The sequence below is a fragment of the Ziziphus jujuba genome, chromosome 6 (assembly GCF_031755915.1).
Source record: "Ziziphus jujuba cultivar Dongzao chromosome 6, ASM3175591v1".
NCBI classification, from domain to species: domain Eukaryota; kingdom Viridiplantae; phylum Streptophyta; class Magnoliopsida; order Rosales; family Rhamnaceae; genus Ziziphus; species Ziziphus jujuba.
Genome location: NC_083384.1, coordinates 12,056,244 through 12,067,394, shown reverse-complemented (window position 1 = coordinate 12,067,394; position 11,151 = coordinate 12,056,244). Strand labels below are relative to the sequence as shown.

At 33.7% G+C, this 11,151-nt stretch overlaps 2 protein-coding genes and 1 long non-coding RNA gene across 4 annotated transcripts; 1 reads left to right on the top strand and 2 right to left on the bottom strand.

The window, feature by feature from the left end:
• The first annotated feature begins 740 nt into the window (after nt 1-740).
• On the top strand, nt 741-2,523 carry LOC112493447 (uncharacterized). Its single transcript, XR_003057920.2, has 2 exons — nt 741-1,440; nt 1,517-2,523. It is a non-coding gene; the product is annotated as an uncharacterized LOC112493447 (long non-coding RNA).
• Nucleotides 2,524-3,216: 693 nt separating this feature from the next.
• Nucleotides 3,217-4,612, bottom strand: LOC107430717 (uncharacterized). Its single transcript, XM_016041590.4, has 2 exons — nt 4,052-4,612; nt 3,217-3,962 (listed from the first exon to the last, which is right to left on the bottom strand). Exons 1-2 carry the CDS (start codon nt 4,379-4,381, stop codon nt 3,519-3,521), a joined length of 774 nt encoding a protein of 257 aa, XP_015897076.1. The 5' UTR covers nt 4,382-4,612; the 3' UTR covers nt 3,217-3,518.
• Nucleotides 4,613-5,398: 786 nt separating this feature from the next.
• LOC107430722 (protein NRT1/ PTR FAMILY 8.1) lies at nt 5,399-9,888 on the bottom strand. Of its 2 annotated transcripts, none has more exons than XM_048463998.2 (5): nt 9,785-9,888; nt 8,124-8,301; nt 7,767-7,984; nt 6,956-7,506; nt 5,399-6,396 (listed from the first exon to the last, which is right to left on the bottom strand). In XM_048463998.2, exons 2-5 carry the CDS (start codon nt 8,227-8,229, stop codon nt 5,565-5,567), a joined length of 1,707 nt encoding a protein of 568 aa, XP_048319955.1. In that variant the 5' UTR covers nt 8,230-8,301; nt 9,785-9,888; the 3' UTR covers nt 5,399-5,564. The 2 variants fall into 2 exon arrangements, with proteins under 2 accessions (XP_048319955.1, XP_048319954.1); XM_048463997.2 differs by lacking the exon at nt 9,785-9,888 and adding an exon at nt 9,529-9,741.
• Between the last annotated feature and the right edge of the window lie 1,263 nt (nt 9,889-11,151).

The following is an 11,151-nucleotide window of genomic DNA, read 5'->3' as shown; positions in this document are numbered from 1 at the left end:
GTTTTTTTTTTGGGTAAATACTAAGAGTATAAAATTGTTTACTAAATAATGTGGTAAATGATATTGATATACATTAGTGGTTAGAAAATTAATAAGCAAGCCTTAAATAAATAAGTGAAATTCATCAACAAACCAACTCATTTGCCATATTATTTGATCAACAATTTGGTATTTTTAATATTATTAGTAAAATAATATCACAATGTCTAAGATCTAGAACATCTTTAATGAAGATATTGATTATTATTTATATGACACAAAAATCTATATGATATAAAAGTTAAAAAGGATTTGCAGTTTATTTGGTATAAATGTATATTGAATAAAATTTTTATATATTCTTCTATCTAAAACACATTGATAGTATCTAAAACACTGCACACTTCCATCCAATTATGTTAACCAAAATACCCTTTTTCTTCTTCTTCGTTGCCTTAACTGATATTTCATTTTCGTTTTTTTAAAAATTTTTTCTTTCAATTTTTCTTCATCCTCTGCCAATTACCGCTGGCAAATCTAATGATTTGGAGTATTGTATGACGGGAGAAAAATCATTGCCAAAAGCTTTTGAGTACTGTATAACACAGTAATATATAAAATTTTTAATTACGTCAACAAAATAAGTTGGAAAAAATAGGATATTTTCGGTAAATAATTTTGAATGGAATTGTATAAAGTTTTTCAAATTTTTTTTTTTGTTTTTATATAATACAACCTATCTAATTTTTTGTGATGTGATAATTATTTTTTAACAATCAACATTTTCGTTGAACATTCTGTAATATTAATCAATTATTCTATTAGAAATTAGTTTCTCAGTATCTGAGAAATTATATAGAAAAGTGGTACCAGAAAAATTGAGAAAATGCGGGTGAAAAGTGAAGCTAGAAAAATGTGCCATTCTCAAATTTTTGCATAATTAGTTTACTATATGTTTATAATGACAATCTTATGTGTATTTATGCAAAATTATTTATAAAAAAGTTCGACAGAGACTACTTCTCTTAAAAAAACATATGCTTCTCATAATAGTTTAATATATATTTTATGATAAGAATCTTACCTTTATTTTCAATACATTGCATGTTTAATTTCATTTAAATTATGTTTTCACATTACTAACCAAACGCTTGAAATGAAAACTAAGTTTTCATTAAATAAAAATAAAATAAAAAAATCCCAAACAACAGTTTCCTTAAAATTTTACCATGAATCAAGTTTCACTATTGCATTTCATTCAGACATTTTAACAGGGCTCTAATGGGTTGCACGGGACCGGGACGCGAAGCCTGAATAACCGACTGCCTCATCGCCGCCGCCGAGCTTCGAAACGTTAATGGAGGTAAGAAAGATGCAGGCATGAAAATGCAAGCTTGCGAGTGGAACTTGGTGGTGCTTTGAAGGTGTTCGATGAAATGCCCGAAGAGGGTCGCTCTTGGTGTAAGATGTTAGATTAGTTTGATTCATGTGTTTGTTACGGTTGGAGATTTGAGGAGGCTAATGGGATTTGTGACAGGTTGTTAACATGGTCTTTTTTGGATTATCCAAATGTGCTGACTTACAATGTTCTGATTAATGGGTTCTGCACATGTGGGAAGTTACAATGAGAGTTTGGAAATTTGTTTCTTGTTGTATCTTGATTCCTGGGTTTCGCGAAGGACACAATCTACATTTTTGGGAAAGAAGCAATAAAGGCTGCTCTCCTGCTGTTGGCCGAGTCTCCTACAGTGAGGCTTGTGAGAGTTTGTTTAGGTTTATGCGAAGTAGAAAGATACAGTGAAGCATATGATTCTGCCATCTGTAAGGGAAAACCTGGAGAAGGTTGCAAGCCAGATATGATCACATAGCTTACTGATAAATGGCCTTTGTCAAGATATTAGAATTGACATGGCTATCAATTTGGGGCAGCAAGTGATTTACAAGATTTTAATCCTGATTTGATGATGCAGTATAATTCATGGGCTTCACTTGGCAGGCAAAGTTCAGACCGGGGAGTTGGATTGTGTTCCAAATCTTGTGTCCCATTACGCCCTGATGGAGAGCTTCTTCAAGGCCAGAGATTGCGGTAAGGCATCAGAGACATAGGCCTGCTCTTTAGAATTCGAGCTACACCCGGAAACCATTTCATATAATATTACTCTCAAAGGGCTTTGCTCGTGCTGTAGAACGTCAGATGCCCATTGGGTTTTTGGATGACGCTTTGGATTTAGTAATTCTACCGTTTGCCATAACATGGTACATACTTGTTGCAGCGGTACTCAACAATGGGCCAATGGGATCTCAAGTCTTTTCCTGTTCTTTTGGCTTTAAATTTGTTGCTTCTGGAGTTATGTAATCAGAAAAGCTGACTGACTATCATAATATGGAGTTATGTAATCAGAAAAGCTGACTGACTATCATAATATTCCTTATAGTCTCTATAGCTTGTTTAAGATGCTTCATACTTCAGAGCTTTGCACATTCTTGTACAGTTGCTTCTAATAATTTCAGCTAGCGGTGAGATGCTTGGATTATCAGTTCAAATGTGGGTTAAAGTGTTGATATCCAAACATTCTTACGGAACTACTGAGTAGGCACGTGGATATCTCCAGAGGAAGAGCTGCTCTTCTTTTGAAAGTGATATTAAGGTATTAATGAGTTATCCTGAAGGTTGTTAGCATTAAGATTTTACCTTTGCAAAAGTTTTTTGTCAATGCAGGTTGAATTCCATATTTTTAAGTATCCTGGACAAGGTTCTAAGTTAACTATTAGCAAAGCAGTGAGTCCGCCACAATCTAGACCATTGATCACTTTACCTGGATTACCAATTTCTAGTTTATATAGCCAATCAGTTATAGCTCTGTGTCGTTTACATTTTGTTGCATGAATTGGCCGTCGGGTTATCAGAATCTATAGATTTCATGTCAAAAACCTTGTCAGTGATTGAAATTTCAAGGCATTTTTAGATCACAAATGAAAAACAATCTACCAAGATTGGCTCATATGCATGTCCTTAGGGGACACCCTGGTAGTAAATCGAAATATCTAATTGACAATATGTAATCTGCGACTTGAATTTCCAACTCAGCTTTATTATGCCTCTAGTAGACCAAAAGTATATCTTATCGTCTGGGCATTTGGGCAATTATGATACAAAAGTATCATACTTATGCTTAGTTTAGCTGTACTTAGGCAGATTTACCTGCAAGCGCATAGAAGAATATAGGTCTGTCCAAATTTTTGTTATCAAGCTATTGTGATTTGAGAGGTTTAGCCATCTCTTCTGTATTAATATGGTAACAAATTACAAAGAAAATTTCATAAAGCATCAGGCCATCAGTATGGTAACTAAGCTTACATGTTTTGGTGATTGAAGTTGTATCACCAAGGCCAGCTGATGTCGATGCAAAAGCAAAACAGCTTGATGTATCAAGCCCAAGTCATTAGATTTCACTTGGGCCTATTGTATCATGCTATATTTCTCCAAGCTGGACTTAATATTTTTACACAGTAACACTTCCTAGGGAAAATGATGGAGGTCACTTTTCTTCTTCCTCTTTCTTACCGTTTTCTGTTTCTTTTGTCTGTGATAACAATGTCTGCTCATAGATGAACTGAGAAATCAAGGCCACTAGAATTGCCCCAAGAACTGCGACTTTTCGCCAATCAGGTGAAGAAGATATGAAAGAATCAGCAATTCCAATGATTAGCAGCCCAATTAATGCCAGGTAAATATTTCTCCTGCGTTTTGATGCTGCACTTTCATTAGTAAGCTTTTTAATCTTATTCATTTCCTCCTTAGCTTCTGCTTTTTCTTTAGGCGTCCTCGTCCTCAGGTTCTTAAAGAACAACCCTTCATTTCTATCTTTTTCAATCTGACCTTCGAACTCTGCTAACTCGTTATCATTCTTCTCAATCTCAAGTTTGTATGATTCTGCAGATTCCTCAAAGGCCTGCATACGGCTGTTTATGTTCTCCATTATCTGTTAATCACAAAACATATCAAAAATTTGGGTAATCATGATTATAAATTTTCATGCATTGTATGGATAATTAGAAACTTTATACAGACCCTGTCACTGGCTTCATCGAGTCCTTTCTGAGCATCTTCTCCAATCTTGTCAAACTCAACATTAGCCTCTTCTGCAAATTGGGTGAGGTGGGCAGACGTTTCATCCAAAAAATCAGTAAGCCTGACTTTCTGAGCTTGGAGCTGGGCTATGCGGGCAAGCAACTCTTGTTTTCTAGTATCTCCTTCAGGTGAGGATGCTTCGGAGTCTGAATCGTTGGACTTGCATATGCGAAGGTTGGAATGCTGCTTTGTGTTGGAAAGTCTTGTGGTGTGAAAAGAGGTATGTTTTATAGCAGTGAAAGAGGTTTGAATAGCTTTGAGTACTATCATCTCTTATCTTTTGGAGCGGCAAAACAGAGGAAAAGGGAGAGAAAATGGTAGTAGATATTTACATGTAGAGTGTGTGTCTTTTGAACCTCTCATTAGGTGTACATATTATCCTTTTTAATTTTTTCGAAAAAAAGAGAAAGATGATTTTATTATGCTTATCTATGAAAATAGAAAATGTCGAAGGACCGGGACAGCAGTCCCTGCGGACTAAGAGTAAGTGGTAAAGGTCTTTTTCTCTTTGGTGGTTTTATCTTTTTATTCACCACGTACAAACTTAGTGGGCAAAGATTAGTACTATGTGGGCGGCCAACCAAACATAGCGAATACGGAGGTCTGTCACCCACGCAGTAGGGACCACGGGGGTCCCGATCCTATGAATTGGGTTTTATTTTTGTGTTGGTCTGCTACTATTTTTAAAGTTTTTTTTTTTTTAATATATATATATATTTTTTTATTTTAAAAAAAGTACAACTAAAAGTTTTATTTTGTGATTTTTAAGAAGAAAAATAAGGTTTAAAAAGATTGTTAAAATTTTGTTATTATTATTATTATTATTATTATTATGGTTTACGCATTAAATAAAAATCGACTAACGCTTTTAACCAGGTGTAACTTAAGACGTTTTTATTGCCACAAAAAAAAAAAAAAAGTTAAAATTTAAACGTAAGTGTTAGGCACAATTTTATAGAGGTTTAGAACATTATTTTTATTTTTATTTATTTTTTGCTGAGACGGTTTAGAACATTATTAATCTCAACAAAACCATTGTTTTTCAATTAATTGGGTGATACAAGCAGTTTCCCACAAAATTATTGAAACTTACCCTGTAAAATTTATATGTTTTTATCAATAAAATTACCTTTTTTTTTTTTTTTGATAAATTAAAAAAAAAGGGGTATTGAGAATGAGAAATTGCTAACTGGAGGACATGTCATTCTTCCATCAATTAGACCCGCTGAAAGCAGCCTTGCCACTATGCACCATTTCAAGAAATAAACTGTGAAGTAAAATGAAAAGAAAACATAAAACAGCTAACAAACACGTCATATTAATATTGAGAATTAAAGTAAATCCCAAGCAATATTTACAAGTACCATTAAAACTAACTGAAAAATTAAAACAATAGTAAAAGTAGGCTATAAGATGAACTGAAAAACTAACTATCAGGTCGTCAAGGGTAATATCAGCCAGGATGCCCTGCAACCTTCTTGTAAGTATACCACTTGGAAATCCAGAGATAAACAAAGAAGTTGAGCAGACTAAGAACGGCCAAGAGCCAGTAAAAATAGTCAAGATGCCCCCTGTTCAAGTTATCTGGAATCCAACCAAGCTTCCCACCCCTGGTGGTGGCTTTAGTTACAATGGTAACAAGCAGCGTGCTCAAGTAATTGCCTAATGCGACAGTTGTGAGTGAGAGAGCCGAGCATAAGCTTCTCATAGCATCCGGTGCCTGGTCATAGTAAAACTCCAACTGTCCTATGAATGTGAAAACTTCTGCACACCCTATAAGGAAGTATTGCGGGACCTGCCAGAAAATTGACATGGGAATGTACTCAAGGTCGTAATAGTTGTTCTTCCTCACATTGTCAAGCCGGATAACCTCCAAAACCCCAGCAGCGATCATGGCAATGATGGATATGACAAGGCCAATGCCCATACGTTGAAGCTGGGTGAAGCCTCGTTCGTGGCCAGTGAACCTTCTTGCAAAAGGGACAATGATTTGGTCGTATACAGGAGCCCAGAAGATCACACTCAGAGTATCAAAGAGGGAGAGAGATGCAGATGGAATCTTGAAGTGTGGGCCCATGTGCTGGTCCATCGTATTGCCTTGCAACACAAACATGGTGCTCATTTGACTGTATACAGTAGAAAAGACTATTCCCGTTGCCCATACTGGAAGCAACCGGATAATGGACTTCAGCTCCTCAACTTGAGTAACTGTACAGAGCCTCCATGGGTTTGTCAAGCCCTTTATGCTGTCAGTCTGCGTCTCCACAGCAGCCTTATCAAAGAACCTGCAATTCAACAACATGCACAATATGTCTAAATCAATAAAAAAGTAGCAAAATATTTTACCTATAAATTGTTTCAAACACAGATTGCATGTGCTAAACCAATGTGTAATTTAAGTAAATGGTTCCAGAGGATCAAATAAGATAGACAAAAATCATAAAATTCTGTCTGTCACACTAATGGAGTAGGCGATAGCCAGCTTTCTTCATGCAAAAATTTTAAGACACTTAATGGGAAACTGGAGCTGAAATCCACCGGCACTACATTCTATTAACAACTCAAAATACAGAATTCCCTTTTACTTTCCAATGGATGGTCAAGGCCATAGCACACCCTCCCTTCATCTCTTTGCATGATGACCATAATACATAACAACAAACACAAGACATGTAAGTTTCCTATCTTCATTGCATTTATAGTACTGACTATCAAAAGTAAGGATATAAGAAAGAAATGGATATATCAGATAGTAATGATGATTGAAAAACCTTATAGTAGACAAGTATATGTGATAGGAATCAACTTGTGGCTTATTGGAATTTTTGGATTTAATTTACTTACTTTAGCTTGTCTGTGTGCTCAAGCTTACGGCTTCCTTTGATATTACATTCCATGTCAGCAGTCTCATAGAGTAGAGACTCTTCAGCAGGAACTTCTACATTCAATTTCCGAAAGGAGGCAACAATAACCTGAAATATCCTTGTAAAGGGACTTCCACCAGGTTTTTGAAGGCGGTATAACCTGCTGCCTGAGAAGAAAGACACAACTGCAATGGCCATTGCCACTGCCGGGATTCCAAAGCCCCATCCCCATCCCACATTCATTTGTATCCAAACCAAGACTGATGATGCAATTAGTGCTCCAATATTGATTGACAAGTAAAACCAATTAAAAAAAGAACTCTTCTTTTTCTTCTCAGTCTCATCAGTTTCATCAAATTGATCCGCACCAAAAGATGAAACACAAGGCTTGATTCCACCAGTACCAAGTGCAATCAAATAAAGAGCTACAAAGCAAACAGCAGCCTGTGAAGTAGTTGCCTGGCAACCATCCTTGTTACATGATGGCTTTAGTCCAGTGACCGATGAAGACAGCGTTAAGAGTGTCATCCCCTATAAGAAAATCAACATTCTAGAGTAAAGACAATTGGAGAAAATAATATCTACCTTGTTTAAAACAGGGGAGAAACCAGATTGAAAGAAAATTCAATGAATAACAAATTTACAGCAGCTCTAATTTTGAGACTGAAACCTTTTAAGGGCTACATTAAAAATTTAGCACTTGAAGCTTGACACCAATATTATTGCTATACCCAAGCCAAGCACTTGTATATGTTTAGAGATGAAAAGGGTTTTGGTTAGAACAAACTTACAAAGACATAAACAATTGAGAAACCAGCAATCGTCCAATATCTTCCCAAGTATGCATCTGCTAGGAAGGCTCCAATTAATGGTGTGATGTAGCAAGTTCCAGACCAATTCGTAACATTATTCGATGCGGTGACATTTCCCTGGTTGAGACGATCCTGAAGATAGTTCACAAGATTGGTACTCATCCCATAGTATGCTAACCTTTCACAACATTCATTTCCTGCACAAAAATCATTTAATGATAAGCATATTAAGTATCATATAAATATTTATATACAAATATATTGCAAAACAATGAAATTAGATTCAGCTAACATATATCAGGACATCAAAGGGAAAGAAAATAACTTTAACCATACCAAGAATGAAGCGGCATGCTTTCCAATTTCCAGTCTTCTTCTTATTAGCAGGTTTTCCATGGACGTCCACCGTTCCATCTTTTGTGTAAATGTCATCTTCTGCCATGGTCTCCTTCCAGATTTGTTATCAGCTACTGCCTTTACTCGTCTTTCTTAGTATTTTTGTCCAAAAACTCACCTAAAATGTAATCATGTCCAATTCTTAGAATCAATCAACTGAACCCAAACCAACCACTACTACCATAAAGTTATTTGAAAATAAAAAGAAAGATGGCAGAAATGCTCAATTCTTTTTGAAACGCTTTTGTAGTTGGAAAGGTTGGCGTTGAACTAGACGAAAGTGATGAAACATATGGCCTATCTACGGAACTTGAGATATGCACTATCTCAGAAACCTCACCAACGCATAACAGAACACATGATAATGTAACATGGCTTAAAACCAACAAAGACAGTTCATATACTGAGTTTGGAACAATCTAAAAGTTCAAATTAAATGTACCCAATTCCATAGTAAGCATGATTTGCAATCTACCCTTTACAAAAAGAAAACAGGCCTGACAAGTTGACATATAATACATAACATGAGAAAAAACAATTTGGAATGTATAAAAAATCATAAATTTTTAAAACGGCTTAAATGATGATTAGTCAATGGTTAACGGGGTTGACCAACAAAAATAATAGTAAATAATAATAAAAATAATGTTTTCATTCTCTTGACTTCAACTTTTAAATCTATTACTGGGGACCGCCGAAAAGACAAAAGAATGGATATATCTGTAGATTTCCCCAACACCTATATATCTTTAGAAATTCTTCATAACACAAGGAATCCACCTAACAGAAGCACTCGTCCTAATAGATAATCAATCATGATTCTCTTATATATTTAATCTAAACTATATTCTTAAAGATAAAAACAACCAGCGTCAGGCCAAAGCAATGTTTAATTTATTGTAAATACCAAATCTCAATCTCAGAAAAGAAACAAACACAATAAATTAGAAACACAGAACAAGATAAATCGAATAATTCCACACTGTCAAGTCAAATTTTCAGAAAACAAAAATTAAAAATACATAAAATATATAAATAAATGGCGAAAAAGGAAACCTATATACCAACAATAACCATCTCCAAAATACAAATTATATAAGATCTAGAAAAGAAAAAAAGCAAAAATCCAAAACATTAAAAAACATAACCCAATAAGGGATTTCAAAGACAAAAACAAATCATAATAGACTGAGTTCTCTTCCACAGAAAAACAACAATATTAATAATAATAATAATAATAAAGGTGTAAAAATGAAACACCTTTGGCATAAATGCATGCAACTAGAAATAACCCAGAAAGAGAGAGAGTAAACAAAACAGTATTGAACAAGGTTTTGAGACATACCTTGAGAGTGAAGAGAGAAAGAGGAATAGGGGAAAAAAATTAATAGAAAACCAAAAACAAGGAACAAAGAATTGGGAAGTTTTATGTGGTTGGTGATGAAGTTGTAGTGGAAGTGTATTAGTAATATATTGAATTTAAAAATACGAGCAAAACCAGGACAGTAAGCCCGGTTCTTGCTCGCTCATAGCAAGAGCCAACTTGTCATATTGTATGATATGCATATATATATATATATATATATAGATAGTGCTTTTACCACATGTTCTTCTCTGTACGCCTTTTCAAATGCTTTTCAATTTTCTCCCTAGAATCCTAATCCTTGTATTTCTCGGTATTCTCTTTCCTTGCCTGTTTTATTTTATTTTTTTGAAAGATAACGCTATTATTTTTAACATAATACCTATAAACAACAACAATAATGAAACAGTAATGCCAAAATTATCGAATCAGATTCGTTTATCAAAACAAAAAACATGCTGGCAATGCCATTTTGTAACCAATTTATTAGGAAAACTCATTAATCTCATTAAATTTTTTGGGTAATTATATATATTATTTTTATATAATTTTATAAATTAAAATTGCTTGTTCATTTGTAAACTAAAACTAATGGTAGTTTTTTTTTTATCATTTACTATAATACCTCTTTAAAATTATAATAATTTCTCTTTTTTTTATATTGGTATTTTGAGCCCATCATTTTTAACTATAAATATGATCTTTTATATATATATATATATATAAGTAGTTTACTAATTAAGTCCGTTTCATTGAAAAAAGAAAAAAAAACTTATGATGATACGTTTTTGGATATTTGGGAAGCATCTTTCTGTATTTGAAATATAATAGAGATGCTAGGGAAATTGATGTTAGCTTACCAACCCCATGACTCGAATGGGTAAGGATGATTAATTATTTGTCCAATAGAACCAAAAAGAAAATCATCTCCTAGTGTTTTATGGTTCTTTTTTTACAGTACGCTACCATGCATGTGGCAAATATGATATAATTGGGTAATACACCGAGAATATATTATATAGGTGGGTAAGAGCCTTTTTGCTTATAAAAGGTACAAAAAATCATTATGGTTTGGAAAAAGAAAAACAAATCATTATATTCCCACACAATTTATTTTGCTAAATATTCCCACTCAATTTATTTTCAATAATAATTCACTCACGCATCTTTATTTATTTATTTGTTTGTTTTCCCTCAACTCCTTTAAATAATTTAATAATTAAATTTCAAATATAAAAAATGAATTAAATTTCATAAAATATATATGCTAAGAACTAGTCTTGTAAAATGTTTCTATTTCCAGTTTATTACATTATTTGATAATCAATGCGCGGGGGTTTGCATTGTACTCTTTTCTTTTGTTTATGTTAAGGAAAAAGAAATTTCTGATTAAAATTATTTATTATATGTAATATCTATATATATATATATATATCTTCTTTTTCTTTTTCTTTTTTTGGCTCAAGGTTGATCTAGATTGACGTTCGATGATGATTAAATGCATTTTTTTTATTTGTCTAATGCTGCTTTAGAAAGCTAATTATAAATATATTATGACATGGATAATTGCATCCCTAAAATTTAGGTATATAAGTGACAGTATTC

Coding starts and splice junctions, on each gene's coding strand:
- LOC107430717 (XM_016041590.4), bottom strand. CDS start 4,381: ATGATAGTACTCAAAGCTATTCAAACCTCTTTCACTGCTATAAAACAT. Junction 3,963..4,051: donor TCGATGAAGCCAGTGACAGG/GTCTGTATAAAG, acceptor TGTGATTAACAG/ATAATGGAGAACATAAACAG.
- LOC107430722 (XM_048463998.2), bottom strand. CDS start 8,229: ATGGCAGAAGATGACATTTACACAAAAGATGGAACGGTGGACGTCCAT. Junction 7,985..8,123: donor AGCATGCCGCTTCATTCTTG/GTATGGTTAAAG, acceptor ATTTTTGTGCAG/GAAATGAATGTTGTGAAAGG. Junction 6,397..6,955: donor GAGCACACAGACAAGCTAAA/GTAAGTAAATTA, acceptor GTTGAATTGCAG/GTTCTTTGATAAGGCTGCTG.